Source organism: Bison bison, unplaced genomic scaffold (assembly GCF_000754665.1).
Source record: "Bison bison bison isolate TAMUID 2011002044 unplaced genomic scaffold, Bison_UMD1.0 scf7180017864138, whole genome shotgun sequence".
Taxonomy (NCBI): domain Eukaryota; kingdom Metazoa; phylum Chordata; class Mammalia; order Artiodactyla; family Bovidae; genus Bison; species Bison bison.
In genome coordinates, this window is record NW_011494710.1 from 235,489 (window position 1) to 262,254 (window position 26,766).

General features: G+C 50.1%; 1 protein-coding gene across 1 annotated transcript in view; it reads left to right on the forward strand.

Annotated features, from left to right (window-relative positions):
- Window positions 1-26,766, forward strand: part of PGBD5 (piggyBac transposable element derived 5) — a 98,192-nt gene that overhangs the window by 51,931 nt on the left and 19,495 nt on the right. Inside the window, exons 2-3 of the mRNA XM_010839944.1 lie at window positions 6,185-6,612; window positions 11,684-11,818. Coding sequence (XP_010838246.1) covers window positions 6,199-6,612; window positions 11,684-11,818 — 549 coding nt within the window. The 5' untranslated portion in view covers window positions 6,185-6,198. The remainder of the gene's footprint in view (window positions 1-6,184; window positions 6,613-11,683; window positions 11,819-26,766) is intronic.

The following is a 26,766-nucleotide window of genomic DNA, read 5'->3' on the forward strand; positions in this document are numbered from 1 at the left end:
CTTTTACAGCATCATCTTTTAGGATTTGAAATAGCTCAACTGGAATTCTATCACCTCCACTAGCTTTGTAGTGATGGTTCCTAAGGCCTACTTGACTTTGCACTCCAGGATGTCTGACTCTAGGTTAGTGTTATCTAACGTCATGGTTATCTGGGTCATAAAGATCTTTTTTGTATAGTTCTTCTGTGTTTTCTTGCCACCTCTTCTCAATATCTTCTGCTTCTGTTAGGTCCATACCATTTCTGTCCTTTATTGTGCTCATCTTTGCATGAAATGTTCCCTTGGTATCTCTTAATTTTCTTGAAGAGATCTCTAGTCTTTCCCATTCTATTGTTTTCCTGTATTTCTTTGCATTGATCACTGAGGAAGGCTTTCTTATTTCTCCTTGCTATTCTTTGGAACTGCATTCAGATAGGTATATCTTTCCTTTTCTCCTCTACCTTTTGTTTCTCTTATCTCAGCTATCTGTAAGGCCTCCTCAGACAACCGTTTTACCTTTTTGCATTTCTCTTTTCCTGGAACACGAGAAAGAATCACACAGGTGATCATGGCCTCCTGTACAATGTTACAAGCCTCCGTCTATAGTTCTTTAGGTACTCTGTCCATCAGATCTGATCCCTTGAATCTATTTGTCACTTCAACCATATAATCGTAAGTGATTTGATTTAGGTCTTACCTGAATGGTCTAGTGGTTTTCTCTACTTTCTTCAACTGAAGTCTAAATTTGGCAACAAGGAGTTCATGATCTCAGCCACAGTCCGCTCCTGGTCTTGTTTTTGCTGACTGTGTAGAGCTTCTTCATCTTCAGCTCAAAGAATATAATCAGTCTGATTTCAGTATTGACCACCTGGTGATGTCCATGTGTAGAGTCTTCTCTTGTGTTGTTGGAAGAGGGTGTTTGCTATGACCGATGCGTTTTCTTGGCAAAACTCTGTCAGCCTTTGCCCTGCTTCATTTTGTACTCCAGGCAAAACTTGCCTGTTTGGCAGTACCAGGCCTTGCTTGTGGCATATGGGATCTTAGTTCCCTGACCAGGGATGGAACCCAGGTCCCCTGCATTGGGCGCATGGAGTCTTAGCCACTGGACCACCAGAAGAGCCCCATGCCTTAAGCTTTTTTTCATGTCTCAGACAAGAGGGATACTTTTGTGACAATGCAGGACATTCCAGTTATATTTTTATGTCTGTTTGATTTGGCCTGGAGAGAAGTTATTTTCTTATTTTTAAATCATTAATTTAAAATATTGTGTTTCTCATATGTGTTGCCACACTGCTGACTAGCTGTACCAAAAATTGCCAGTGTGTGCAAAATGCGAATCTCATCTCAAAATGAAAGCGTCAGTCTCTAAAAGGTTGTGCTTTCAAAAGCACACAAAGCCAGGCTTTTCTTCCAGATGGAGTGGAGGTGGGGGTCAGTGCCACACGCGGGGTGCCCACTGGCCTTGGGTCTGCTTGGTGCAGTGGGTGGAGGGAGGGAGCAGCAGGAGCGGCTTCCTTGGCACTGGGACCTGCGTCTCAGTGGGCCTCAGGGCAGACTGGGCAAGACAGGCTATTGTCTGACTTCTCCTCACTGTAGGGTGGTTCTTCAGTTTAAGACACAGAGAGGTTGTCTGGCATGCCTAAGGTCACACAGCCAGCAGCTGTGACAGGGAGGGGGAAAAAAGACATCAGAAGATGCAGAAGGGCCAAGAGGAGTTCTCCAGCGGTTTCTTTCAGTTCAGGGAGAGAGTGAGGAAGTCAAACCCAACAAGACCCCAAGCCAACTCATCCGAGCTGGGCACCTGGTGGGTATCTGTCATGCACCCCCTCCCACATCATGCCCCTGACCAAGCGTCTCCCACCCAGGGCCCACCCAGGACACCCCACCTTGGTGTCCTCGAGGAGGTGTGGCCAGTGGTGTGCCAGCCCCATCCTGCCCTGCCCACCCATTCAGGTCTTCTCTTACACACAGGAGCTCCTGGCTGACCTGACCTGTCCACCAGGCACATCAGCACGGGGGTCCTGACACCAGACCCTGCCCAGGGGGCTCAGCACTGAAGTTTCTCCCTGGTGAGCGTGGCTCCTTCCTCCACCACTTACTTTCCATCCACCCTCAACAGGGATGTGTTGAACATACCATGTAGTGGGGATGCAAGGCGACCTGACAGCCTTGACCTCTGAGGGCAGGACAGCAGAGCAGACAAAGCAAGGGTGAGTTTATGACAAAACACCCATAGGCTGATACACACAAGGAGGAAGACCCAGCGAGGGCTGAGACTGAGAAGCCCCATTGGGTGGGCAGGAAAGCCAACAGGAGGGGACGCATAATGAATCTGGAGGCCAAGGGGATGTGGGCCCTGCATTGGAAGGAGATGCCAGGACCCAGGCCTGGCACCAGCTCTGCTTGTGAGCTCTGTGCCTGCTCAGCAGGGAGAGTGGTCCAGGATGAGTCTGCAGGTAGGGCACACAGGGCCCCAGACCCTAAAGGCTTTGTAAGGAATGTGGTCTTCCTTTTAGTGCAGTGAGAAAGCATGAGGGTATTTTCATTAAGCAGGGGAGTATTGTGGTTCAGTTTGTGTTTTTAAAATAATTTCCCTGTTGCCATCAATTATTTGGGGAGGGGGCATGCCCTTGGGGGAGGCTGTTTTCATTGTTCAGGCCAGAGGCAGCAGCCACGTGCGTAGGGGAGCTGCAGGGGCTGGTTGGTTGCACAGTGTGGAGGTGGGGCAGGATGTGCTGTGGGGGAGATAAGGGGTGCAGGAGACCAGGGGTTCATGGTGGTTCAGGTTTCTGACTGAGATAACCGGGGGACTGGCAGGGAGGAGCAAAAGGGAGGAATAGTGGGAACCTGGGATTTCAGTCCAGGCACAATTTAAGGGATGAACCTTCGTTGCCTATCGTGTACAAATGAAAGTGAGAAGTGAATGTGGCTGCTGTTGGAAGGAGGCCTCCAACCCTGGGCTCAGGCCCCCCACAGCCTCACTCACCTGTAGTCCTTGGCTGTGCCCAGCACACCTGGAGGACACTGGGTGAGGAGCCAACAGAGGGGCATGCCTTGGCCACCCACCTGCTCTGCCAGATCCCTGCTGAACTGGTGACTTCAGGAGTAGCCCCAGACGTCACCCACTCCATGTGCAGCAAGGGACCCCCTCAAGTGTGGTCCACATGCTAACAGCGCTTCACTGGCCCAGCCCTGGGGCCAGCCCAGGCCCTGTGCCCCTTGACACCTCCAGCTGCTCGCCCTCCTGCACAGTCCACCAAATGTGAGCCGTTGGCTCTGGGCACAGGGCCTCTGCACAAGATGGTCTCTCTGCCTGAAAGACTCTGACATCCCCACCCCCAGCCCTCTAGGCTGATGCCTCTCCACCCATACAGCCTATCCCACATGGCCCCTTCAGGGAGCCTCCCAGACCTGTCCCCAGGATCTGGATTCAGGGTCGTCTTGTGGGCACAGCCTCCCACAGCCAGACATCACCTGGTCACTCTTCACTGCTTGCTTCCCTCACCACATCGAGAACTTCTGGGGACCGAATACCGCTCTTACTCCATTCTATTGCTGAGGGGACCACGACACCCTAGTGTGATATTCCCTGCCACCCGTGAGTGACATTCTCCTTTACAAATGGGGCATCTGCTTTTCTAGTTGCTGCTGAGGTTGTTTTCCTTGCTGGGGGTGGACTGGGGTGTCTCTCTGGGGGTGGAGCTTTGCTGAGTGACTGTCAGTGCCCCTGGTCTGTGGGCCTCTGGGGCCCTGGGTCCCTGGAGGATGAGGAAACCAGGTTCGTGGCGGTGATGGGCCTTAAGGCATGGCATGGTGACACCATGGAGGGGAGAGGACTGTGTCAGTATACTAGCTGGACACCAGGATTAACCTGGCAGGCAGTGCTCTTCGCCCCAACCCACAGCCTCCCTGCTCCCTCCCCCGTCTCCATGCTACTTTGACCTTTTTGCAAGGTGGAGTCTCCTTTCCCTCCTGAGTTGCTCCTGGCTGTGCTCTGGGACCCTTCTCGGCCCACTGCAGAGGCGGAGGGAGGTCCTGTGGTGTGAGGACTAAGCACCTGGCTTGAGTTGTGTGCTTGCTGTGTGCAGACAGCCACGTCCCCGTTGGATGAGAGGATGATGGGGTTTGTAACTACAGGCAGCAGCAGGCTACTGGGCTGGCCCTGGGCTCTGTGGGTCAAAGGTCACCACTGTAAGAACTTAGTGGTGGGTGACCTTGGGCTTGTCCTCACACTCCTGAGCTCCTGTTTCCTCACCTGCAGAATGGGCTGATGGGAGGACTGCACAGTTAATCCCTGGAAAAACTCTTGGTCAGTGACTCAAAAGTGAGGGAGTCTCACCTTGGCTGGGGATCTGCCCCCCTTCAGGGCTCTGTTAGTTGGTGGCAGGGACCCACTGTCCCTGCCCCCCTTCCCTCCCAGGGACTGCCCAGAGCAACACTTCACACGTGAAGAGCCACAACTACTGAAGAAGGCCGCAGAGGCTGCTCGTAAATCAAATCAGATAGTTCAGAGTGTGTCTGCTGCTTCCTCATTTCTTCATTAAGCAGTTGGCCAGGCCTGGGTCTGTTGTGTGAATTCATTTTGAAATGGCCTGGGAGGCAAAATGACTTTAAACATAACTTTTGGAAAAGAAAATTTCATTCTGCTTACTCAGCATGATGTAGCAATTAAAATGCTGGTTTTCCTCCTTTTTGAGAGCTACCCCTGAATAATTTATGACTTCACCCACCAGCAGCTATAAGGTTCACTGAAATAAAATTATTTCAAGCAGAGTGGCTGTGGAGCAGAGGCCGTCTTCCCAGCCTCACTGTCCAGTCAGCCTGGGCCGATGCCTGTTGCATCAGGACTGTCTGGAGCCCTTCTAAGAAATGACTGGTGAAAGAAGATATGGTGGCCACTTTGCTCTCTGGGCCTCGGTTTCTTCTTCTGTAAAACGAGGACAACTAAAGCACTCTCTAGCCCTCAGCCCGCCATCTCTGGCTTCCTGTGGATACTGTCTCAGTAGCGGTTACCTAGTCATAGGTACCTCTGTAGGGCCAGGCACTGTGTTGAGTGCTTTCCCTGCATCCTCCAGTCATCCTGCCCCACAGACAGCCCAGTGAGGCTGCTCTCACTGTGCCCATTTTACGAACAGGAGAGATGAAATCTGCCCAAGACTGTGCAGTCAGTGAGAAATAAATTTAGAATTTCACCTCCCAAATCTGCCCATCTGAACTTATTAGTAAGACCTAGGATGTCTCCTGTACATTGTCAGCCTTAATTTTGCTGTAGAAAAGTTGTTTTTCAGAGGCTGTCTAAATCAGTAGTAGAGAAAGGTTGGGGTGGGGCTGGGGTTAAAGTTCTGAAGAATTTGCACAGCTTTTATTATAAATCATTAGGGCTTCCCTGGTGGCTCAGACGGTAAACAATCTGTCTGCAATGTGGGAGACCTAGGTTTGATCCCTGGGTTGGGAAGATCCCCTGGAGAATCCCCATGGACAGGGAAGCCTGGATGGCTACAGTCCATGGGGTCACAAAGAGTCAGACACAACTGAGTGACCAAGCACAGCACAGCACATACAGATGCAACGGAAGCAACGCTTTCTCCTTTAAGTCTCTACATACTGTTAGCCTGGTTTACCTGGAGTTGAAAGTGATGTTTCTTAAGGATGTATGTATGTGTGTATGTATTTCTAAAGACTGTCCCAGCATTTGTAAAAACTATTTTTTATTGAATTGGTGAAATTAAATAAGCCCCTTCAGATTTATTTACTAATAAATTTAGAGTTACCAGGTAGAGAGTGCCTGATAAATTGCTCTCACCTGAATGGAATCTTTCAGGCCCTAAGTGGTAAAAAGCATTCCAAAGTCACCTTAATTTACAAGGAAATGAGAGCGAGAAAGACGTGCCGAGCTCTTTGTTCAGAATTCAGCGTGTCTTTGGGTCTCCACTGCCCTCCCCTGTGCGTCTTTCTCTTCTGGTCATGTTTCTGGGTTTGCCGGGTCTGTGAGGGTGGGATGGGGAGGCGTGTGCAGGATTCGGTGGGGACACGGGGCCCAGAGAGCAGCAGTGAGGTATCCTGTCTGGAGGGTGGGCAGGACGGCTTCCGGATGGGTATTTGGGTCCTCCCGGGAGGGCGTGGGGGTGGGGGCGGTGGCGCTTGGGCGGAGGCTCAGTTTGGGGACGCGGTGGCCGTACCAGTAGCGCTTGGCCTGCCTGTCCAGGTCCCACCCGGAAGATGCCCCCCAGCGCCAGCGCCATGGACTTCTTCCAGCTCTTCGTCCCTGACAACGTCCTCAAGAACATGGTGGTGCAGACCAACCTGTACGCCAAGAAGTTCCAGGAGCGGTTCGGGAGCGACGGGGCCTGGGTGGACGTGACGCTGCCGGAGATGAAGGCGTTCCTGGGCTACGTCATCTCCACCAGCACCTCCCACTGCGAGTCGGTCCTCAGCATCTGGAGCGGCGGCTTCTACAGCAACCGCAGGCTTGCACTGGTCATGAGCCAGGCCCGCTTCGAGAAGATCCTCAAGTACTTCCACGTTGTGGCCTTCCGCTCCAGCCAGACCACACACGGCCTCTACAAGGTCCAGCCCTTCCTGGACTCCCTGCAGAGTGGCTTCGATTCGGCCTTCAGGCCTTCCCAAACCCAGGTGAGGCCGTGGGCCCCAGGCCGGGCCTCCCGGGGTGGCAGTGGGCAGGGAGGCAGTGGTGTCAGTCAGTGGCTTCCTCCATCCCGCCTGTACCCCGAGGTCACTTCCGGGGAATCCCTGCGTGGCCACAGCCCATCCCGTCCCCATCTGATTAGAGGAAGGTGATGGAAGAACAGCCCCAAACCACATTTAGCATTCTGCTCCAAGAGGGTTTCCCTCCTCTTTTCTCCTCGTCCTGCTTTTCCACTAATTATCCTTTCTTTCTCAGCTATGGTTTGCACAGGGTAATGTTCATTTTCTTGTATTCTCTGAGTACCGTGCTCATCTGCTGGTTGTGAAGGAAAGTGAGCAGCCTTCTAGGGGTGCAGGGAAGGAGGCTGGGGTCCAGCGTTCTCAGGCCAGGGTAGTGTCCCAAGTGCTGGGTACCCGGTGTGCATGGAGAGTGAATGCCTTTGAGGGAGTTGCAGCCAGCTGTCAGCCGTGACCCTGACCGTCACAGCCCCTCACCTTCCTCACTACCTAAACAGTGCTGTGTTTGCTCTCAGTTCCTGGCTACTAGCCCTGGCCTCCAGTGGACTATGGCAGTAGCATTTGGCTGTGGTGACAAACTTCCAGAAGTCATCCTCAGAGTTGCTCTGCTGGTCTGGTAAACTGACAGGGTGACTCTTCCCAGAGATTGCTCTAACCAGATCATCAGGAGGTTCCTGGCCTAAGTGAGCCAAATTCCCTCTGACTTGTTTCATATGGAAAGAAAAATCTTACTTCTCTTTCATTTGTACATTTAAAGATCTACCTACCCACCCACTTTTCCTTAAGGGCCTTTGTAATGAGCCTCAAGTTCTTTTTGCAGTTCTCTTAGAGATACACTCCAAATTTCCTATCCTATCTTCACTGCACAGCTTTAAAGCATGGGGTTTCTGTGGGGAAGATCTCTCTGCCTTTGCAGGGGTCCCAGCTCCAGGGCCCCCTGTGATTCCCGGTTTTCCAAATCCTTCCGCTATTTACAGGGCAGCAAATGCTGTTTGATCTTGGCCCTCACTTTCCTTCTTTACCAAGACCTGGGGTCTTAGGGGACACAACCTCTGCCTTACATAACAGGCTCTACAGAACCAAGTACAGGGCTGGGCATGGTTTTTTTGTTTGTTTGTTTCACTGAATATTTGCTTGGTTGAAAATGAGCCAAACCAGAGACACATTGGCTGGGATGCAAGGGGAAAAAACAATATTCTGACCATACTGGAGTCAAACATTAGAAGAGCTGCTGGAGAGGTCTGAGTGCTTGCTAAGCCTAAGTGTCTTTCGAGAGTTAACCAAACAGCTCCTTAGGTGATTGGTATTTAACAGCCTGAAGATGAGGCTGCCGAAGGCCCTTCCAGCCCCTAGACGAGCTGTACTGGTGATTATACGCATGTTTGTTGTGTGCCTGCCAGGTACCGACCCCACCCCGTGCTGTCTGATCCTTCTGGAGCAGCAGCATCAGACACTGAGACCTACATCCCAGGCGATCCCCACGGCCACCTGCGTGTGTGTCCCTGGGGTCTGCTTGGCCAGTGGGCACCTGCAGCACCCACTAGCAAATTCTGAGCTGTGTGGACTCACCCCCTCCCACCCCAGACAGGGGTGCTGTGATGGGGCAGTGCTGCCCCCCTGGGTCTTGCCCTCCTGTGCCCGCAGACGGCTGTGAGCAGAGACCCTGAAGAGGTGGTCACTTTATTCTTGCTGCCCTCATCTTTTCTTCGGATCCAGTTGATGAAACTGAAAAAAGAGGGACTGACATGAGCTTTAGATTGGGGAGTGGCTCTCTGGTCATGTCAGGTTCTTTTTTTTTTTTTCCTCCCTTTGCTTTTTTCTTTTTTTTTAATTTTATTTAGTTTTTTGCCTTTGTACTTACAAATGTATTTGTTCTTGTTGCTACCATTTTCCAGCCCATGCTCTATGTGGTGGTCAGGATCCCAGCAGGAAACAAATGCTGTGTTCTAGAAGGGCAGTTACAGAGAACTGGAAGCAGGGACTGTGGACATTCAGGGTTTAGGCGGATCATCAAGGTGGCGATCCCCTGGGCTGGCAACAGCGGGAAGCCACAGTGCTGAGGAGGGGGAGCGATGGCTTCAGCCTGAGGGGCCGGATGGCACAGGCAGGCAGGGCCCCAGTCTCTTGTTCATCCCTCTCTTGTAGCCACAAAAGGCAGGCACTGGGGGCAGGGCCCCGGGATGTGGTTTATAAGAGGTTGGCCTCCAGTCCCCAGTGCAGGGTGGGAAGGTGGAAAGGGAGTCTGGGGGGCAAACAGTACCTAGTACAAACCACCCAACAGATAGAACTTGAGGCAGAGGGGAAGTCAGAATCCCTGGGGTCAGCTTTCCAATGTGCTGATGACCACCTGGAATTTCCTCTTCCTCCCAACTCTGGGCCCCTGTTGAGCCAGCTCTGTCAGGAGGCTGGAGCAGGATCAGATAAAGGGGATGAGACCAGAAAGCGTGCATGCAGTGTGTGGAGCACCCTCGGGCCTTTCTGTGTGCTGGGGTCCTACCAACATGGGCTGTTGAGGTGGTGGCTCTGGGCACACGCTCAGCCTCTCTGCCTCATCCTCACACACAGAAACATCAGCATCACATATGTCTTTGTTAAGTGAAACAAAGGACACTTTCAAGCTTTCCTGGCTTTCCAGTTGGCTCTGAAACATTCCATTCAAGGAGAAGGTATGTTTGCGAGTCGCCGCTTCCTCCCCTGAGGCCTCAGGGCTCTGTTGACACGACTTCACTCTGCCTGTGAGACCAGTGGGAACAGCCCCTGTTCCACCCCCACCAGACATGTGGCTGGTGTGTTCCCGACTCTCAGGAGTGGCTCTGCATCCCCACCGTACACACACCTGACCTCAGCACACAGCACCCTCACACACACCCTCTGCCCTGCAGTCTCCTTTTTATTCCAGCAAATCTGACCCTTTGGGTGAGTTTACAAAGTCTTCAGAGGGTCCCCAGCTGTGGTATGTGCCCATGCACGAGTATTCATACACGGATACTGAATGCGGAGACTGAACGCATCTTCTCAAGCCTGGGGGCAGGTTAGTTAGAGGAGGATCTGGGGAGGGCTTGTGAAAGTACACAACTGCCTTGTCTCCCCTGCCCAATACCTGCCCCTCACCCAAGCGTGTCACACGAGGAGGGCCTGAGGACACAGCACTGGGTGAGGTGGTGCTGGCCCCCTGCAGCCTGGTGGGGAGGAGGCAGTTTTTGGAGCTCTGTAGAGCACCCTGCCCTGCACTGTGACTGCTCCACATTCCCGCAAGGAGGATGGGAAAGAGAAGAAGCCATGGAGGCCAGGAGCTACTGCTGACTCTCTTACTTTGGTGAAACGTCTTATGAAATATAAATTTGAATAGATTCTGTGCTGTGGTAAATGCAGATGGAATAGAGGACATCAGCTTTCTGAAGAGCTGGGAGAGGGCCTCATCTTCCCCACTCTGCTCATCCACCACTCCCCCAGCCCATGTGTGGGACTTTTGGCCATCCTTCTAGAGTGGATCCAAATGGGCTTTGAATATTTGATGAGCCGCGTGGAGCTGGGCATGGGTCAGCTTCTCCAGCCTCCCCTTCATGAGTTCAAGGCAAGGCAGGCCTTGTTCAACAGCTCCTGCTTCCAACAACAGAAAACTGCAGGGGCTTGTTGTGCACGCCAGAGACCCAACACTGCAGGGCAGTTATTTCTCAAGTGGAATTCAAGTTAACGTTAATAGGAGAATGGAAGGCTACTGCCCATGTCACAACTGGTGAGTGTTAATCTCTGTTCTGCTGTCATCAGGCCACGTTCTGACATCACCTGGGAGCTTGTTGGAAATGCAGAAACTCAGGCTCTGCCCCAAACTTACTGGAACAGAAGCCACATTTCAGTAAGATTCCCAGGTGACTAGTTTGTTCATTCAAGTTGAAAAGCCCTGATGGAGAGTGGCACTGGCTCACAGTGGCCAGGTATTTTAGACTTGGAGGGCCATGTGGTCTGTGTTCGGAGCTTGTAGCCTGAAAGCAGCTACCGACAATACATCGGTGAAGGGCACAGTGGGCTCCTGTAAAACTTGATTTACAGTGGGGAGTGGGCTGGGCTGCAGTTTGCCAGCCCCTGATCCAGAGAGTTGTGAAGAGTTCTTGGAATCATAGTGTTTCTAGCATTCTGTCAAAACATTTCGTTGAACCACACACATACGTACCAGTTTGTAAGTATGCTTGAAATTGGATTGGAAGGGAAGTGTAGCAGGTTCCTAAAATTTACCCAAAAGGCTCCCTCAAAGCTTTAGCTTGCAAAAACAGAACTTTAACCCCCCTTAGAACCTGTTTTTATTGTGCCGTTTCTTTTTGCTTCATCGTCTTATAATTGGAAAAAAAAAAAAAAGTCCTATTATCATGCCATCAAAAAGCAGGAAGAGGTGAAGTGAGTTTAAAAATTGCCTGGGGAGTCCCATGTCGGAAAAGACATGATGACCTGGGGGAGAGCCAGAGGCTGGGCCATGGCAATGAGGAAACTGGGTCATTTCAGGAATGGTTTTTAAAAAGAGAATGTTTGACTTGGGAAAAAGAAGGTCAGGGGCTAGTGTGAGAGCTGTTCAGAAAACCTAAAGAAATCATGTGTTTGTCTCCATTTCTCACAGAGGAGAAGTCAGGTCAGTAGGTTTAGGTTAGATGTAGATCAGCTTTCAGTTAGTGAGCAATTGGAACATCCGTCAGTGGAAAGGTCTTCCTTGAAAGGAAGCAGCTGCCCTCCGTGGGCATGTTTAGCTGGGAGGTCCCTCTCCCAAGTGAGAGTTTGGACTGAGGACCTTACGCCAATAACTAAGTATCATGATGATTTCCATTTACTAAGTACTTGCTAAGTGCCTTACGTACAGTTTCTTACTTAATCCTCCCCCAAACACTGGTGTAGACAACTGAGGAGACCCAGCGACACTCAGGATCAGAGAAATCAAGTAACTTAGCCAAGGTCACACAGCTGATCAAAGGCAAAGACTAGATTTGAGCCCAGATCTGATGAGCCCCTGAGCTCATGCTGCCTTCCTGAGTCTCTGCTTTGCCTTTCCTGGCAGGTGCTACATGAACCCCTGATTGACGAGGACCCTGTGTTCATTGCCACGTGCACGGAGAGGGAGCTGCGGAAAAGGAAAAAGCGGAAATTTAGCCTCTGGGTCCGGCAGTGCTCTTCCACCGGCTTCATCATCCAGGTGAGCCCTGGGCCGGCCCCAGAGGGCAGGGAGGATTTGGTAACCAGTGAACTTGCTTACTTACCCTGGTCACTGCGCTTCACTGGGTGCTACAGCTGAGGCTGGGTTGGGCTGCTCTTTTCCTTGCAAGGGAATGGGGGTAGCTGGCACTGTCCCCTGCATGTTCCTTCATGCCCACCCCAGCTCTGTTAAATAACAGCTGTAAACACAGATCAGGGCTCAGTACGTGCAGTGTAAGCCAGCGGCTTCACCAGAACAGTGGGCAGAGAGGTGGCTGCCGTGACTCTTGAGAGCACCCCGTGTAATGTCCCAGAAAGGCCCCCACCCCACACCGGGTCCCTGTCCTCCCTTCCAGTCCCGAGGACACCTCCTCAGGGCTGCAGTGGCCTCAGGAGCACGGTTTTCTGAGCCAGCCATGCCACCTGTTCCCTGCTCTGCTCTTCTGTTTTGGAAGAGGTGGCCAAGCTCTGCTGCAGGAACAGCGTCAGACGTTGAGCTCCTGGAGCAGGCAGGGTGCCGAGCACATAGGAGGGAGTGGGGCTGGCAAAGCAGACCCCGCCTCACTGCCCTGCCAGGCTGCAGCGCCAGGCCCAAGGCATGAGGGTTGGCACACCTCCTGCCCCCACAGGGAAGGAGTCATAGGAAGGTTAAGCTGAGCATCTCCTCTGGATGTGCCCCCGTGCATGTGCCCCGCAGCAGCCCACCTTCCCCTTGGGCTTCAGGGCCTCAGGTGAGGCTGGGCCTGGGGTCTCCAGCTGGCCTCACCTACAGGCTGCAGACTGTTATCACAGGGACCCATCCCAGAGTGGAAACCACTCCGGACGTACCGCCTGGGCTTTCCGTTCCCGCACAGCACCTGCCGACTCTGTAGTATCCTATGTGGTGACACTGCTCTGGGGATTGGGGAGTCCATTTCACCGTATGTATGACATTCAGTCATTCTTTGAATAAATTCTTACTGAGGGCTGTTGCCTGCAGCATCGGGCCAGACAGTGAAATCATGGCTCTGCCTTCTTAGGAGTCTGCCTGTGTGGCTTTTGATAGAATGTTCACATGTGGCTTCTGTGTGCCTCTGGTGCCATTTCCTTTTTACTGTAAATTTAATGAGTAGCGAGGAGTCAGGACCATTCCCTGCAAGGCCTCAGGTCTCCTTCTGTCTGTGTGTGCAGTTTCTTTCTAGTTTCTATGAAATCTATAAAATCCCCATCTATAAAGTAAAGGATTTGGATTGGTACCTTGAAGTTTGCTTTTATTTCGAAAACTCTGGTTCTAGGCTTTGTGCAGTTTGAATTTAGAATTTAGAAGCCAGAATTGAAGCTGGCAGCTCCTATTCTTGGTCTTGCCTCCACTATGGCTGAGGCAACAGGAAGCCCCGTTTGCGCAGGTACCCTTGTTTCATCTGTCTCGTGGCAGGTGGAGTGAGGACTTTCTTGGCCTCCCCACTTCTCTGGTCCAGATGAAGGTGCCTGTGGTGGCAGCAAAGTAGGGAGGGACACCTCTGCCTGCAGAGGACCCACGTGGCCTGGGGACAGTGGTCTTTTTAGCATCCTGACCCTTGTCTTGGTTCCCCAGGCCCTAACTCTGGTTAGGCAGTAGCCTGGGAAGATCCAGCCGTGGTGCGAGGGGCAGGGGGTGCCTCCCACCCCCTGAGCCTTCATACTTGCATCTCCTCTGTTCTTACACCCCGTACGTTTCCCAGATGAGGTGGCTCAGTGCTGCTCTGTCCAGGGGCCCCTCCTAGGTCCTGAGGCCCAGCTCTGCTGCTTTCTGTGTGAACTAAGCTGACTCCCAGTTGCCCTGGATATCAGTGTCCTTATCTGTAGAGTGAAGGGGTGGGGTAACTTAATCGGTGAGGCCCCTTCCACTGCAGAGTTCTGTGATTCTTAACTTTTTTAGTATTGTATATGGGGTAATGTATGCAAGCATGTTTTCTTCATTTTAATTTGTTAAATAAATTATTCTAAATGATTTTATCCACTGGAGAATCCAAGCGGCTAAACCTAAAGAGCCTGTGGCCAGCCTGCTGCCGAAATGGCCCTCTGCCCCCTGCTATCCTCTCACTGGTAGCAGATCCGAGGCTGGCTGATGGGATGCAGCAGACGTGGTACGTGAAGGGGCTGGAAAGAGGGTGTGCATGGTTCTCCTCTGGCCTCTCCGCCCTGACCATGAGCTGGATCACGGAGTTGGGAAACCACCTGGAGCCATGTATCACATGCCCCTGAGCAACGTGGTTGTCTGTTACACAGTAACAGAACTCCCCTGGGGCCTGCCAGCTAGGGTCTGCAAAGCTGACCAGGTAACTTTCTTATTTTCACCTGTCATGGACTCAGCTGATACCTGGAAGGGACGGGGATTTACAGGTGTATTTCTGGGGAGGCCAAGGCCTGGCTTCAGCTTTATGATTTCATTCAGCCAGTACTGAAAGATGTGCTGGCTGGACTGCATGCTTTTGAGGTAAGTCCAGGTGATTAGCTCCACTTGAAAGATTCCAGACCAAGGGTTAAGTGAGAAAAGTATTCCAGATTGGTCAGTGATTTCTCAAGTGGTCCCAGTAAAGGTCAACTCCAACCCTCAGATGAGTGAGTACATCCCCACAGGGAACCTGCATAAGAAGGGAAGTGAACAGCTAGCTAGACAGTGCTGTTGAAAGGGAGGGTGCCGAGAAGAACCCCAGTGTTTTTAATACCTTATATGTCTACTGCTCTTGAGTTCATTTGAAGGGGAATCATATGAAAGTGGTTAAAAGTCCTATGTGATATAACTCATGAAGAGACGGTAGGGAGGTATGTGGAAGAAGAGATGGAATTAACTATATTATCCTGAAAATTAACAAGTTAATATCTTTCACTTCTGGGAGTGCAAGAGGCAGGGAGTAAAAAGTTCCCAGGAGAAAGAAGGCATCAGAGAAGGTGTGGTCACTTCAAAGACAGAGTGGAGATGCCTCATGGAGATGCCATCCCACTCAGTGAGGTGGTGCTGCCTCATCTATCCTCAGATCTCCCCTCTAGCCCTCCTTCCAGAAGCCTTGTATGTGGGGTCTGACTCGTGGTGGGCCTGCTCTCCCATCTGACATTTGTAGACTTGCGCTGAAGGCCTGCTGACTGCAAAGTGCTTGGCTCCAAGATGTCTATCTTGGTGTCTCAACATGCACCAAACACTGGGAAATAGATCAGCATGTTTCAGTGCCCGCCTGCAGCGCTCAGGGCTGAGGAGCAGCCACGTGAGGCCATCCACTTTGCCCTGTGATGGAGACCGCTGCCTGTAGGAGTGGGCCTTTGGGTTTCTGATAATCTGGCAAGTTGTCATGTGAGTGGGGGGGTGAAATTTGTATGGTGTATGTGGGCCCATTCTGAAGGAGCATATCTTTTTTTACTGTGATAAAATAAACATAACATAAAATTGACCATTAAGTGGCATTAAGTACACTCACTGTGTTGTGCAGCCACCACCACCGGAACTTCATCATCATCCAGAACAGCTGGGAGCACCTCTCAGTAAGGGAACGATACACTGTCGCACAGACAGAGTGAGCTCCCTGCACGCAAAGCACCTTTCAGATGCACCGTGGATGCTGCTGAGGCTCGGGGGAGGGGTCACCGGATGGGCAGCACTGGTCACACTGCCCCCGTCAGGCTGCTCTGTCTGCTGTGCCTGTGGGACTCCTAGTAACGGGAGGTGAGGGGCCGGGACGGTGTATGTACTTGTCCCCTGGTCCCAGCACTATCACCCTCATTCCACGCACGAGGAGTGCTTTTGGTCACCTGTAGCGTTCCCAGGAACTCTGCGTCAGACTCAGACAGTGCTGGTGTTGCAGGATGCCCATGAGTGCCTGTTCCTCTTCTGTTTCCCGACCTGGCCTTTCTGGTTTTACCTTCTGGCATGAGCAGGGCTCAGAGGGTGTGATGGGTAATTTTGTGCCAATTTGGCTGGGTCACAGTACCCAGATAGTTGGTCAAACACTATTCTGGATGTCCCAGTGGAGGTATTTATAGATGAGATTGACATTTGGATCAGTAGACTTTGAGTAAAGCAGATTGCTCTCCATCATGTGGGTGGGCCTCATCAAATCAGTTGAAGGCCTAAATAGAAAGGAAATTTTGCCAGCAAGACGGCCTTGGATGTGAACCGCAACTCTAACCTGGGTCTCCAGCCTGCCAGGCTGTCCTGAGATTTTGGACTTAACAAACCTCCATAATCAATCAGTTTCTTGAAATAAATACCTATATCTCTTGATAGATGGATAGGACTCTCTCAATATATCTTTGTCTCCATCCTATCATTTCCACTGCAGAGGGATTTCTGCTATCCACTGACTCACACAGCCTGTGTGTGTCTCAGGTCTCCTGGATTCTGAACTCGCGGAGGGCAGGGACCATGACTGCTTCTTGAACCTTGCCTCTCTAGAGCCTAAGGGGTTTGCCAGCTTTTTTTTTTCTTCTAAAGTCAAAGACATCCCAGTTATCAAAAAGCTTACAAGATAGACAGGAAAACAAGACCTCTATGAAGGAAAACCTAAGTGCAGATTGTTTTCTAACCACACTTTATGGGATTAGTGTTGTGCTGGGCACTGAAGGCCTGGAGGTGAATGGAACCCTCATGGCCTCCCTCGTAGGAGAGGCAGAAGATGAAAAATATTCATGAGGAATAAAGGCAATGGAATATTACACAGCTAGAAAAAGGAGTGAAATAATGCCATTTGCAGCAACATGGATGAACCTAGAGATGATCATACTAAGTGAAGTAAGCCAGACAAAGACAAATATATGATATTGCTTACATGTGAAATCTAAAACTTCTCTATGAAACAGAAATGAACTCACAGCACAGAGACAGACTTGTGGGTGCCAGGGGGGAGAAGGGTAGAGAAGGACAAGATTGGAGGTTGTGATTATCTGGTGCAAACTGCTATAGGATGGATAAACAACAAGGTCCTGCTGCGTAGCACAGGAAACTATATTCAGTATCCTGCGATAAACTATAATGGAAAAGAATGTGTGTGTATGTATAACTGAGTGACTTTGCTCTACAGTAGAAATTAACACAACATTGTAATTCAGCTATACTTAAAATATCAGTTAAAAAAATATTCCTAAGTACAGTGTGAATGATGCAACCCTGGAGGGATGTGAGGCTGTTGGAGGGCACCTGTGGGGCTAAGAACGTCTCCTGGGGTGCAGAGACCAGGGTATGTGGTGCCCTAATGGGAGGGCAGACCATGAGAGCATACACTGAAGGGACAGGCAGGAGCCAGGGTTACTCACTGCAGGCCAGCGCTGAGCATGGCCTCCAAGCAGGATGCAGCCTTGACCAGTATCTTTCTGTCCTTATTTACACCTGAGAACACTTAAGAGACTTGAGTCTTTTATCTCAAATCGCAAGGCTGATAGGTGGGAGCAGGAAGGAATGTGAGCTCAGGTGCTGGCTGGCTCCCTATGCTGTGGGCACTGTTCCCAGGAGCCCCTCAGAGGAGGAGGAGGCACCCCAAACCCCACTGGGGGCCAGGATGTGTGAATGCAGCATCTGAAACACGGTTGACATCTCTGACACCCGCTCAGAGGATTTCCATGCCTTCGAAGTGTCCATTTCAGGAAAACGAGGCAACCCACAGTGTGTTTCTGTCCACAGTGAACAATCCTCAAGGCTGGTGGAGGCCCTTCATCTTCTGGGGCGCCCACACCCTGGGGTACTCCTCACAGATCCCACGGAGGAGCTTTAGGCTGTGTGACTCCATGTTTTGACAGCAGTGGAACAAGCATGCGGGAAATCACTTGTGACATGAGGCTCTGACAATACTGAGATGGTCTTGCTCCCCAGGCACAAGTACTCTGTGCTCTGAGACCGCGTCGGATGCCTTCTTTTTGCAAAACTGCTGCCATGTTCAGATCAGAGGCGTGTGGGGCACTGCAGAGAGTGTCTTTGTGTCACAGGCCTGCTGGGCCAGCAGCTCCCAGTGAGCTTCGTCTGTACTCCCAGTGAGCTGAGTGAGGGTGAAAGGAGAGGTTTATACAGAAGGGTGCATATCCAGTTCAGGGGAGTCATGTCAACAGGTGGCTGGGGTCCTCAGCCTGGGACACTGAGGTCACTTGTCTTGGAAGCCTTGTGTCCCCTCTGTGGGTGCAAAAGGAGACCATCTCCGTAGAGACTATTGTTCTGTCTGTAGTGTCAAAAAGATTGAGAACACAGTGGGAAAAACCAACCCACCATGTAGTTAATGGTGTGCTGACCTATGGGGATTTGTTTAGCCTTGAGGCTCTTTGGGGGGAAAAGAAAAAAGTCTCCTAATTAAAAAAAAACAAAACCAAAAACTGATATGATCAAAAAGGCCGAGTTCTCCCATTTGAATGTGTTGAGCTAGGCCTCCTGCCCCGACAGTTGAGACCCAGGGTCCCTTTCGAGGGAGGCGGTGAGGGGAAGGGCAGCTGGCAGAGGTGGGTGTGGCTGAGCGTGGGGCCCCCACATGGAGCTTTATTAGGGACCAGTCTCTGGAGGGTCGTGTGCGGGGTGCCGAGTCGGGTAGAACCATTCTGGATGAACACGGTCTCTCGCTCACTGAGTGCACCTGCCCTGGAGGAGTAAACTTCAGAAGCCAGAAATCAAAACAGAGACCTCAGGCCAGTGGACCCTGCTGCCTGCCCCGTACACAGCACTAGGTGTGTCCAGGGGCCCCTGGAAGTATCTACGAGGGGCCCCACACCTTGTGTGGCTGGACCAGCAGCTCTGGAAGCCCCTCCTCCCTTCAGTCTAAGCCGTGGTTTATGAGCTGCTTCTGCAGTTCAGAAAAGGACAGTTTGCATACGTGGAGTGTTCACCTCCAGCCAGGCCCAACACTCAGGCACACTACACGCATCCCTCATGTTCATAACCACCTGCCCCTATTTCATGGTGAGAAACCAGGGCCCAGAGAGGTTTTCTGCCTCGTCCGAAGTCTCAGCCTCAAGGGGCAGACCTGGAATTTAAACCCCGCCTTCCCAACCCTGGAGCCCACCCTCCGCCACTGAGCCATGATCTGTCCCCAGGGAGAGAACTCTTAGCCCAGGGGTCCCCAACCTTTTTGGTACCAGAGACTGATTTCATGGAAGATAATTTTTCCAGGGACCAGGGGTGGGGGTGATGGTTTCATGTTGATTCACGTGTATTACGTTTATTATGCACTTTATTTCTGATCTAATGCGACCACTGATCTGACAGGAGGTACTGGTCTGTGACCCAGAGACTGGGGCCCCGAATTTACACACAGGCTGTCTGGTTCTTACCCAGCTTCATTGTTGTGTTATTGATGTTCTAACACCAGTTATGACTGATCGCCCTTGTTTTGAGACAGACTTTTCATGTTGAAAGAATTTGAGGAATTTATACTGAAGGTTTTTTTTTTTTTAATTATTATTTAACTTCTAATTTTTTTATGTACTAGTGAGTTACTCCTGACCTAAAACTAACTTGGAAAATGAGGCTCAGGATGAAACTGATTAACTCAAGTGAAGTTTGCTTGTGGAGTCAGAAACTGGGCAGGACATTTACCCATCTGTTTAACTGTGCAGTGGCTGGGATGCCAGCCTTAGTCTGGGGCAGGTCAGATGTGGTTATGTCCCAGGATGGGATTGGCTGTGGCACAGTACATCTGTCACAGACCCCAGTGTCCATGAGCACATGGCTTAGCACTACCATTTCCTCAGTCTGTTGAATGGGTTAGTGTGCCCAGCCCTCCTTACCATATAGGGAAGCAGAGACAAGAAAGAAATTATTAAGTGCCAAGTAAGTGAATCAGACCCTAACTGGATCAGATTACACCCTGGGCCTCTCCCCAAGGAACTATATTCAGAAGGGTACAAAGAGCCCACCTGTCGCTCCTCCAGTCCATTGTTGTTTTACTGATATGGAGTTGATTTGCAAACTTGTGTTAGTTCAGGTAAACAACAAAGTGATTCATTTAAATATATGCATATATTCTTTTTCGTATTCTTTTCAGTTACGGTTTATTATATTGAGTGTAGTTCCATGTGCTGTACAGTAGGTCCTTGTTGTTTATCTATTTCATATATAGTAGTGTTTGTTCAGAGAAGGTGATGGCACCCCACTCCAGTACTCTTGCCTGGAAAATCCCATGGATGGAGGAGCCTAGAAGGCTACAGTCCATGGGGTCACTAAGAGTCAGACATGATTAGCGACTTCACTTTCACTCTTCACTTTCACGCATTGGAGAAGGAAATGGCAACCCACTCGTGTTCTTGCCTGGAGAATCCCAGGGACGGGGGAGCCTGGTGGGCTGCCGTCTATGGGGTCGCACAGAGTCGGACACGACTGAAGCGACTTAGCAGCAGCAGCAGCAGTGTTTGCTAATCCCAAATTCCTAATTTATCCTTCTCCCCACCTTTGGTGACCATAAGTTTATGTCTGTAAGTCTGTTTCTGTTTTGTAAATAAGTTCATTTGCATCAAATTTTTAGCTTCCACATAGAAGTGATACGTATGATCATCTCTAGGTCCGTCCACGTTGCTGCAGATGGCCTTATTTCATTCTTTTTTATGACTGAGCCATACCCCACTGTATATGTACACCACATTATCCATGCATCTATGAGTGGGTAGTTAGGTTGCTTCCTTGTCTTAGCTGTTGTAAATAGTGCTGCTGTGAACACTGGGATGTGTGTATGTTTTCGAATTAGAGTTTCTCATCAATCCATCATTTTGAAAGTCAGAATCACCTATTAGCTGAGCTTTGGGATGAAACAAAAGCAAAGTCCTTGTAAGGGTGTGTAGTGCTGCAGATGTAGCCAGAGAAGATGGGGCAGAGAGCAGTCGCAGCACGTGAGCCCTTCTTGGCCGTGGCCATGGTGAAAGGTAGCATGAGCAAACACTGGTGGTGAAAACTGTCAGTGAAATGATGTCATAGAGATTTTGCTGGAAAACCAGGCTGATGACCCAAAGAGGGTGTGAGTCCGCATGTCCAGTAGAACTTCCCATGATGATGAAACGCCCTGTATCTGTTGCTCCACCCTGGCAGCCCCTGTTTTCATGTAGACTGAGTGCTTGACTACTGCGACTGAGGAATTGGATTCTTCATCTTTCTTAACTTTTAGTTAATTTAAATTAAAATAGCCATGTGTGTCTAGAGGTTACAGCACAGATATGAAGCTTTGCCATAAAAAAGATCATTTCTGTGTATGCAACTTGCACATAACGATAATAGCCTTGCAAGGTACACAGAGTATTATTATCTTTATAAATGAGGAAACCAAGGCTCAGAGCAGTTAACTCTCCCCAACTCACACAGTAAATGGCAGAGCCTTTGCTCCTTGAATCCAGGGCTGTGCCCTCACCAGTCTCCTGGACAGACTCCGTTCCTCTTGTGGTGAATGAGCACCTTTAACTTGGTGGTTCTCCTGCATGGCCATCCCTCCACAGGTGACAGCCCTACCCATCTCCGTGTGCCCATTCTGCGTGGTTTCCAGGTGTGCTAATGCTGCGTTCTTGTACTATTTCCTCATTTCTGGGATTACACCCTCTACCTGCTCTGCATCATTAATGAATAAAAAGTTTAAGCAAAGGGTTACAGTCCCTAACACTCGACTTCCCCATCCCCAGATATGCTGCCCACCAGCAGTGGAGAAGCCCGATGCTCTTCTGTTCTGCAGGAGAAGTAGGACCAGTGGTCAAGACCAGCAAAGCCCAGTGACAGCTTAGTGGAATTTTCACCCAGTACATCTTCATGACCCTTGAGACCATCAGTGATCACAGCTCTAAGCAGTGTTTTTTTGGGAAAAGTGGTGATGAACTAGGTCCTGTCTCACGAGGTCTTGGGGCGTTTCAGAAGTAAGGCTAAGATAGCCAGACATGTGGTGCAGGCATCTCCCAAGGTATTACCACTGTAATCCATGTTTCCTGAGATTCTTTATGTTATGATGACAATAAAGAATACATGATATCAGTGACAATATCATGGGACAAAATGTAATACCATGTATTAATAATTTTCTTCCCTCTTTCTAAATGTGTATATGAAAAAGTTAACAATCATAGGATCCAGAAAAACTTTTTTTTAAGGAAAAGTGAAAAGCTTGGCACCTGAAAAATACATTTTGCTATTCTAAAGACACTTGCCAAACAAGCTGTAGCTCAGATAGTAAAAGTCTCTACTGCAGATTCCATTTTGCATGATGATGGAAGCTGTCCTGTGCCTCTCCCTGCAGGAGGAACTGTTCTAGTGTAATGATGCTGTCTGCATAGGTGGATGGAGAGCGAGAACTTTATGAAAAGCTGGAGAGGCAGCAGTTAGACATCTAAATGAGTGCTGTGTCCTGGGCACTGTCTTTTGGGAGCCCCCAGCACAGCGTATGGAGGTGTGTGGTGCCCAGTGCTGCCTTCCTCGGGGTCTGACGAGATTATTTAAGGGAGGCCCTCAAGTTTGCACACAATCAGTTGCCTATCTTCCCCAGTCAGAACAATGGTGTGTGGTAGGTGTAAGAATCCATAGAAGGTTATGATTTTTTTTCATTCATCCCACTCAGGGATACAGGTTCACATCTTAGACCAGCTAAGAGCAAACTCAGGCCAGCGGGAGCTGGACCAAGCTGACCCAGTGGCACTTGTCAGGCAGGTTGAGTCCTTTTGTGACTTTTTGACTGCCCAGTTGACATTTCATTGAAAACCCTACCCCTCAGCTGAGACTTTTGACATTACTATTTTTGTTACTTATTTAAATATAGATCCTGTTTTATATTCACTTTAAAACTCATCATCTTCTGGTACTGAGTGCCACAGTTCAAGACCCTCCTTGGGCTCACATTGATGCCAGTTTTCAGTCTCAGTCTTCTTCCACATTTCCTAATAGGAAAAGGGAGATGTCTGACCCCGCACCTCCCCGCTTCTCCTGATGGAACAGCTTAGTACCCCTTGGAAAGAGGCTGGCTGGAATCTGGGAAATTGCCAGTGTTCAGACTTGCCTGTGTGGACAAACAAAGCTAAGTCATCTGAGACGGTCCTGTGATACCACGATGCGTCATGGCTTCTGGAGAAGTGTGTTATTTCCAGGGGAGGTGGGGGCTGTTGCCACCCCCAGGCGTGATCTTAATGCACAGCATGTTAATAAGCACTGACTGAGGTGGGGGATCTCTCAGGAACAGTCGAGTTCCACATGGGCCTATGCTTGGGTAGTTCTGACGGGGGTGCTTCTTCTATGATTATGTTTAGTTTGTCTTTTTTGATTAAATTGGATTGTGTGTTTAACATCAAAAACATAAAAATCTCAAAATATCTATAATTCCAACATATAAAAAGAGCCATTTAAGAATATAGTCAGCATATGTACACACACACACACACAGAAAGACTATACCATAGCACAGTTCCCAGCAGTAATAAACACTCGCAAGCCCTCACAGTGTGGGGTGTTTCGGTAGGGAGAGTCTCTGCTGGTTTATGTGCATCCTTGTACATTGAAATCAATCTGTTTGCCAGAGAATAAAAGTTGATGTTGCCACCACTCTGCTGCTTTTATTAACAATAATGAGGTGGGGGAGCGTCCCCTTCATAAACCATGGTGTTTGGGCCCGTGGTCATAGGCACGCAGCTGTTGGGCAGTGAGCCCCGTGGGTGGAGGAGGACCTTGAAGGTGCCCACAGATCCTGCCCCCATGTGGAGTGCCTCACCCGGTGCTTCACTCAGATGCCGACCTGGATGTTGCTGTGGAGGGAATATGATTCTGTGGATATAACTGTGGCCCTGAATCTGTTGATTTTAGAAAGGAAATGATCCCAGGTGGATCTGACCTAATGAGGCGAGCCTTTAAAGGAGCAACCTCTTCCTGGCAAAGAGGTTGGAAGCACAGGAAGGATTCAACTCAAGACAGAGTCTCCACTGCCAGCTTTGAGGCTGGAAGGGGCCCAGGAGGGGAGGGCGGTGACCTCTAGGGACTGAGAGACCCCTCTGCCAGTTCATACCAGCAGGGAACCATGCACACATAGTCAGCAATGCTGACTGTGGTATCCTGAACAGAATCTCACCATGCCCTGCAGAAGCAGGTTTAAGTGGGTGCTGTGTGAACCACTAGGCTTGTGATGACTCATTACACAGTGAAAAAGCAGCAAGAGTATGCTGCTGCTGCTGCTGCTCCTAAGTCACTTCAGTCATGTCCGACTCTGTGTGACCCCATAGACGGCAGCCCACCAGGCTCCCCCGTCCCTGGGATTCTCCAGGCAAGAACACTGGAGTGGGTTGCCATTTCCTTCTCCATTGCATGAAAGTGGAAAGTGAAAGTGAAGTCGCTTAGTCGTGTCCGACTCTTCGCGACTCCATGGACTGCAGCCCACCAGGCTCCTCCATCCATGGGATTTTCCAGGCAAGAGTACTGGAGTGGGGTGCCATTGCCTTCTCTGAGCAAGAGTATAATGTATCTAAATTTGAGTGTGTATATCTGTCCAGAAACATCAAATAAGTTGTGTGAGGAGAGGACAGCTGTGTGTGTGTGAAAGTAGAAATCATCTATTAGGCTGGATTTATATAAATAAATATATATTTATATATATAAACAATAATTTATATAATCTACATATATATTTTTATATAACCTATATATAATATTTATACATATATATATATATATAAGTACTATGTAGTTAGAAACTGATTTCTGTTCTAGTTCTGCCTTGAGCACCATGACCTCGGAGGAGTCAGCAGTGTCCACCGGCTGTACCCACCCCACGACCGCCACTGTTTTCCAGCCAGGCTGTTAGACTTTCTTGATCCCTCCCATCCCGGTCGGTTTCCTTGCCCTCCTTCCCCTGCAGGTCTCTGTGAGCGCCTCCTCCATGGGAGGCCCCCAAGTGCTGGTGACCTCAGGAGCCTGGCTCAGCCCCGCTCAGCCACACATGCTAACCCTCCCTGATCTTCTCCAGTTTACACCTTCCTCTTCCTGTGGCTTCTGTTTGGAGGGCCCTCTGCACCTCAGACTCGGCACCATCACAGCTGGGCTCAGGCGCCCCTCATCTGTTCCTTGCCTCCACCCCACCGCCCGGGCCGATGACTCCACAGCACTGCAGGACCAGTGCTGAGGGCCATGACATTTGATGGGCTGACAATGCTTTTGTTTCTCTCAAAATCAGAAGGGGAGAAAAATAAAAACTTGTAAGTGGAAGAAATTGCTTTAATATATAATATTAATATAATTATGCCACTGCAGTTGTAAAATATAATTTTAAATAGTTTTTCACAGAGGACGAGGCCCATGGGAGCAAAAAGGCCCATGAGAGTCACAACACAGCCCTGCCCCCGCCTTGTTTGCAGGATGGTGGCGTTTGCCCTGGTGGTGCCATGTGTTGCTGTGCCTATGGCACAGGAAGCAGAGCAGTAGTTTGTGACTTAACCTCAGTGACATCACGCAGCTCTGAGTACTGGGAAGGGCCCTCTTCTGCCCTGATGAGCGAGTCTGAGTGAGGACATCCTCCTTACCTTCAGTTCCTCGCTGACATGCCTTGGTGCGTGTGATGAGCAGAAGTGGCCAGCCCCTCAGGCTGGTGGGATCCACGGTTCCCTGGCCAGACACTCAGTTCACTTCCCAGCATTGTCTCCACAGGGCCTGGGGCCTCTGTGTGCCAACAGCCTCTGCATGCCAACCCTTTCCCAGCCCCAACCCCGAGGACATCCACACTTCCAAAGAGGGCAGAGAGAGTGTTGGGGTGGAAGGGAGGACACTAGTCTCTGCGGCTAAGTCTGGTCTGGAAATCAGAGGGTGACGTTGGCAGGTAAGTATCTCACATCTGAGAACCTGGATAACCTGCCTTCCAAAACAGACTTTATTTCTGGAGACAAGTTTGTAAGGCTCTGGCTCACCCAGTACCTCAGCTGGGAAAGCTGCTGGTGAGAAAGATGTGATTCTTTCTAGGTTATCATTAGCTTCAGGAGAGAAGCAATGTTCCCTTTGCTGTTAGGACTTAAGCAGGGTAAGTTTATTCTGCTGGTGTTGGTCACCCTGGTGGCCACATTTAGCCCTGCCCACTCCAGGCATCCTCTCATGAATCAAGGGTTGTGGGTTCATGAGGAGGGGTGATGTCTTATGTCTACTTTATTGGGGCCTCTGAACTTGGCATCTGTGTGGTTCTGAACCATCCTTTGGCAATGACATACACCTCCTGCATGAGAAGTTCAGACCTTCCAAGCAGCTGCTGGCTTGTCCTGGAGCATGTCTGAGGCCACCCATTCAGTGCTTGAATAGCTCTGAGTGTTAGTAAGGGCTCTGATTCAAGCAGATCTGTTTTCCACCTGTTTGTTTATATTCATCTTGGTTCTGCCCTAGAAAGATTGTAATCACCATTCCGCAACACAGCTCTGCAGCCAAAGAGGAGCTCTTGGAGTCCTCTGGGCTCCTCCCTGTGGCTCTTTGTTATGGCAGCCCTAGAAAACTAATACGCCAACTACCACCCTTCTCTTTACACCTTGGAAAGTGTGGCATCCCAGAGAACTGACCGTGATGTGACCAGGGAAGAATGAGATGGTCACCAACTTGGTTTTTAATGGGAGTCAAGACACATTCGCTTAGGCCCGTCACGGTATCTGAGGCCTGCAGTTATCCATCTCCAAGTGTTTAGTATTTTGCTTGTTTTAATATTCTTGCTGAGTCATATTTCTTGCATCCCGTACTAGATGCAGTTAATTTTTTTAGCTTGGTTACAGGATTTTGCATTTAATCCTGTGAAATGTTGCCTGTCTCAGGCTGAGTGTGCCAGGCCTGCCCCATCTCTCCAGGGAACTTTGGAAACCAGGTGGGGTGTCATCAGGGTTGGGCCTGAGGGATTCCAGCACTGCACCTTCCATACCCTGCTGAGAATCCCGGGTGTGTGTGGATGGAAGGTTTCCTTCCAGGGGACATGTGGGACAAAACTACTGTCCTGAGGTAGAATGCTCAAACTACCGCACAGTTGCATTCATCTCACATGCTAGCAAAGTGATGCTCAAAAT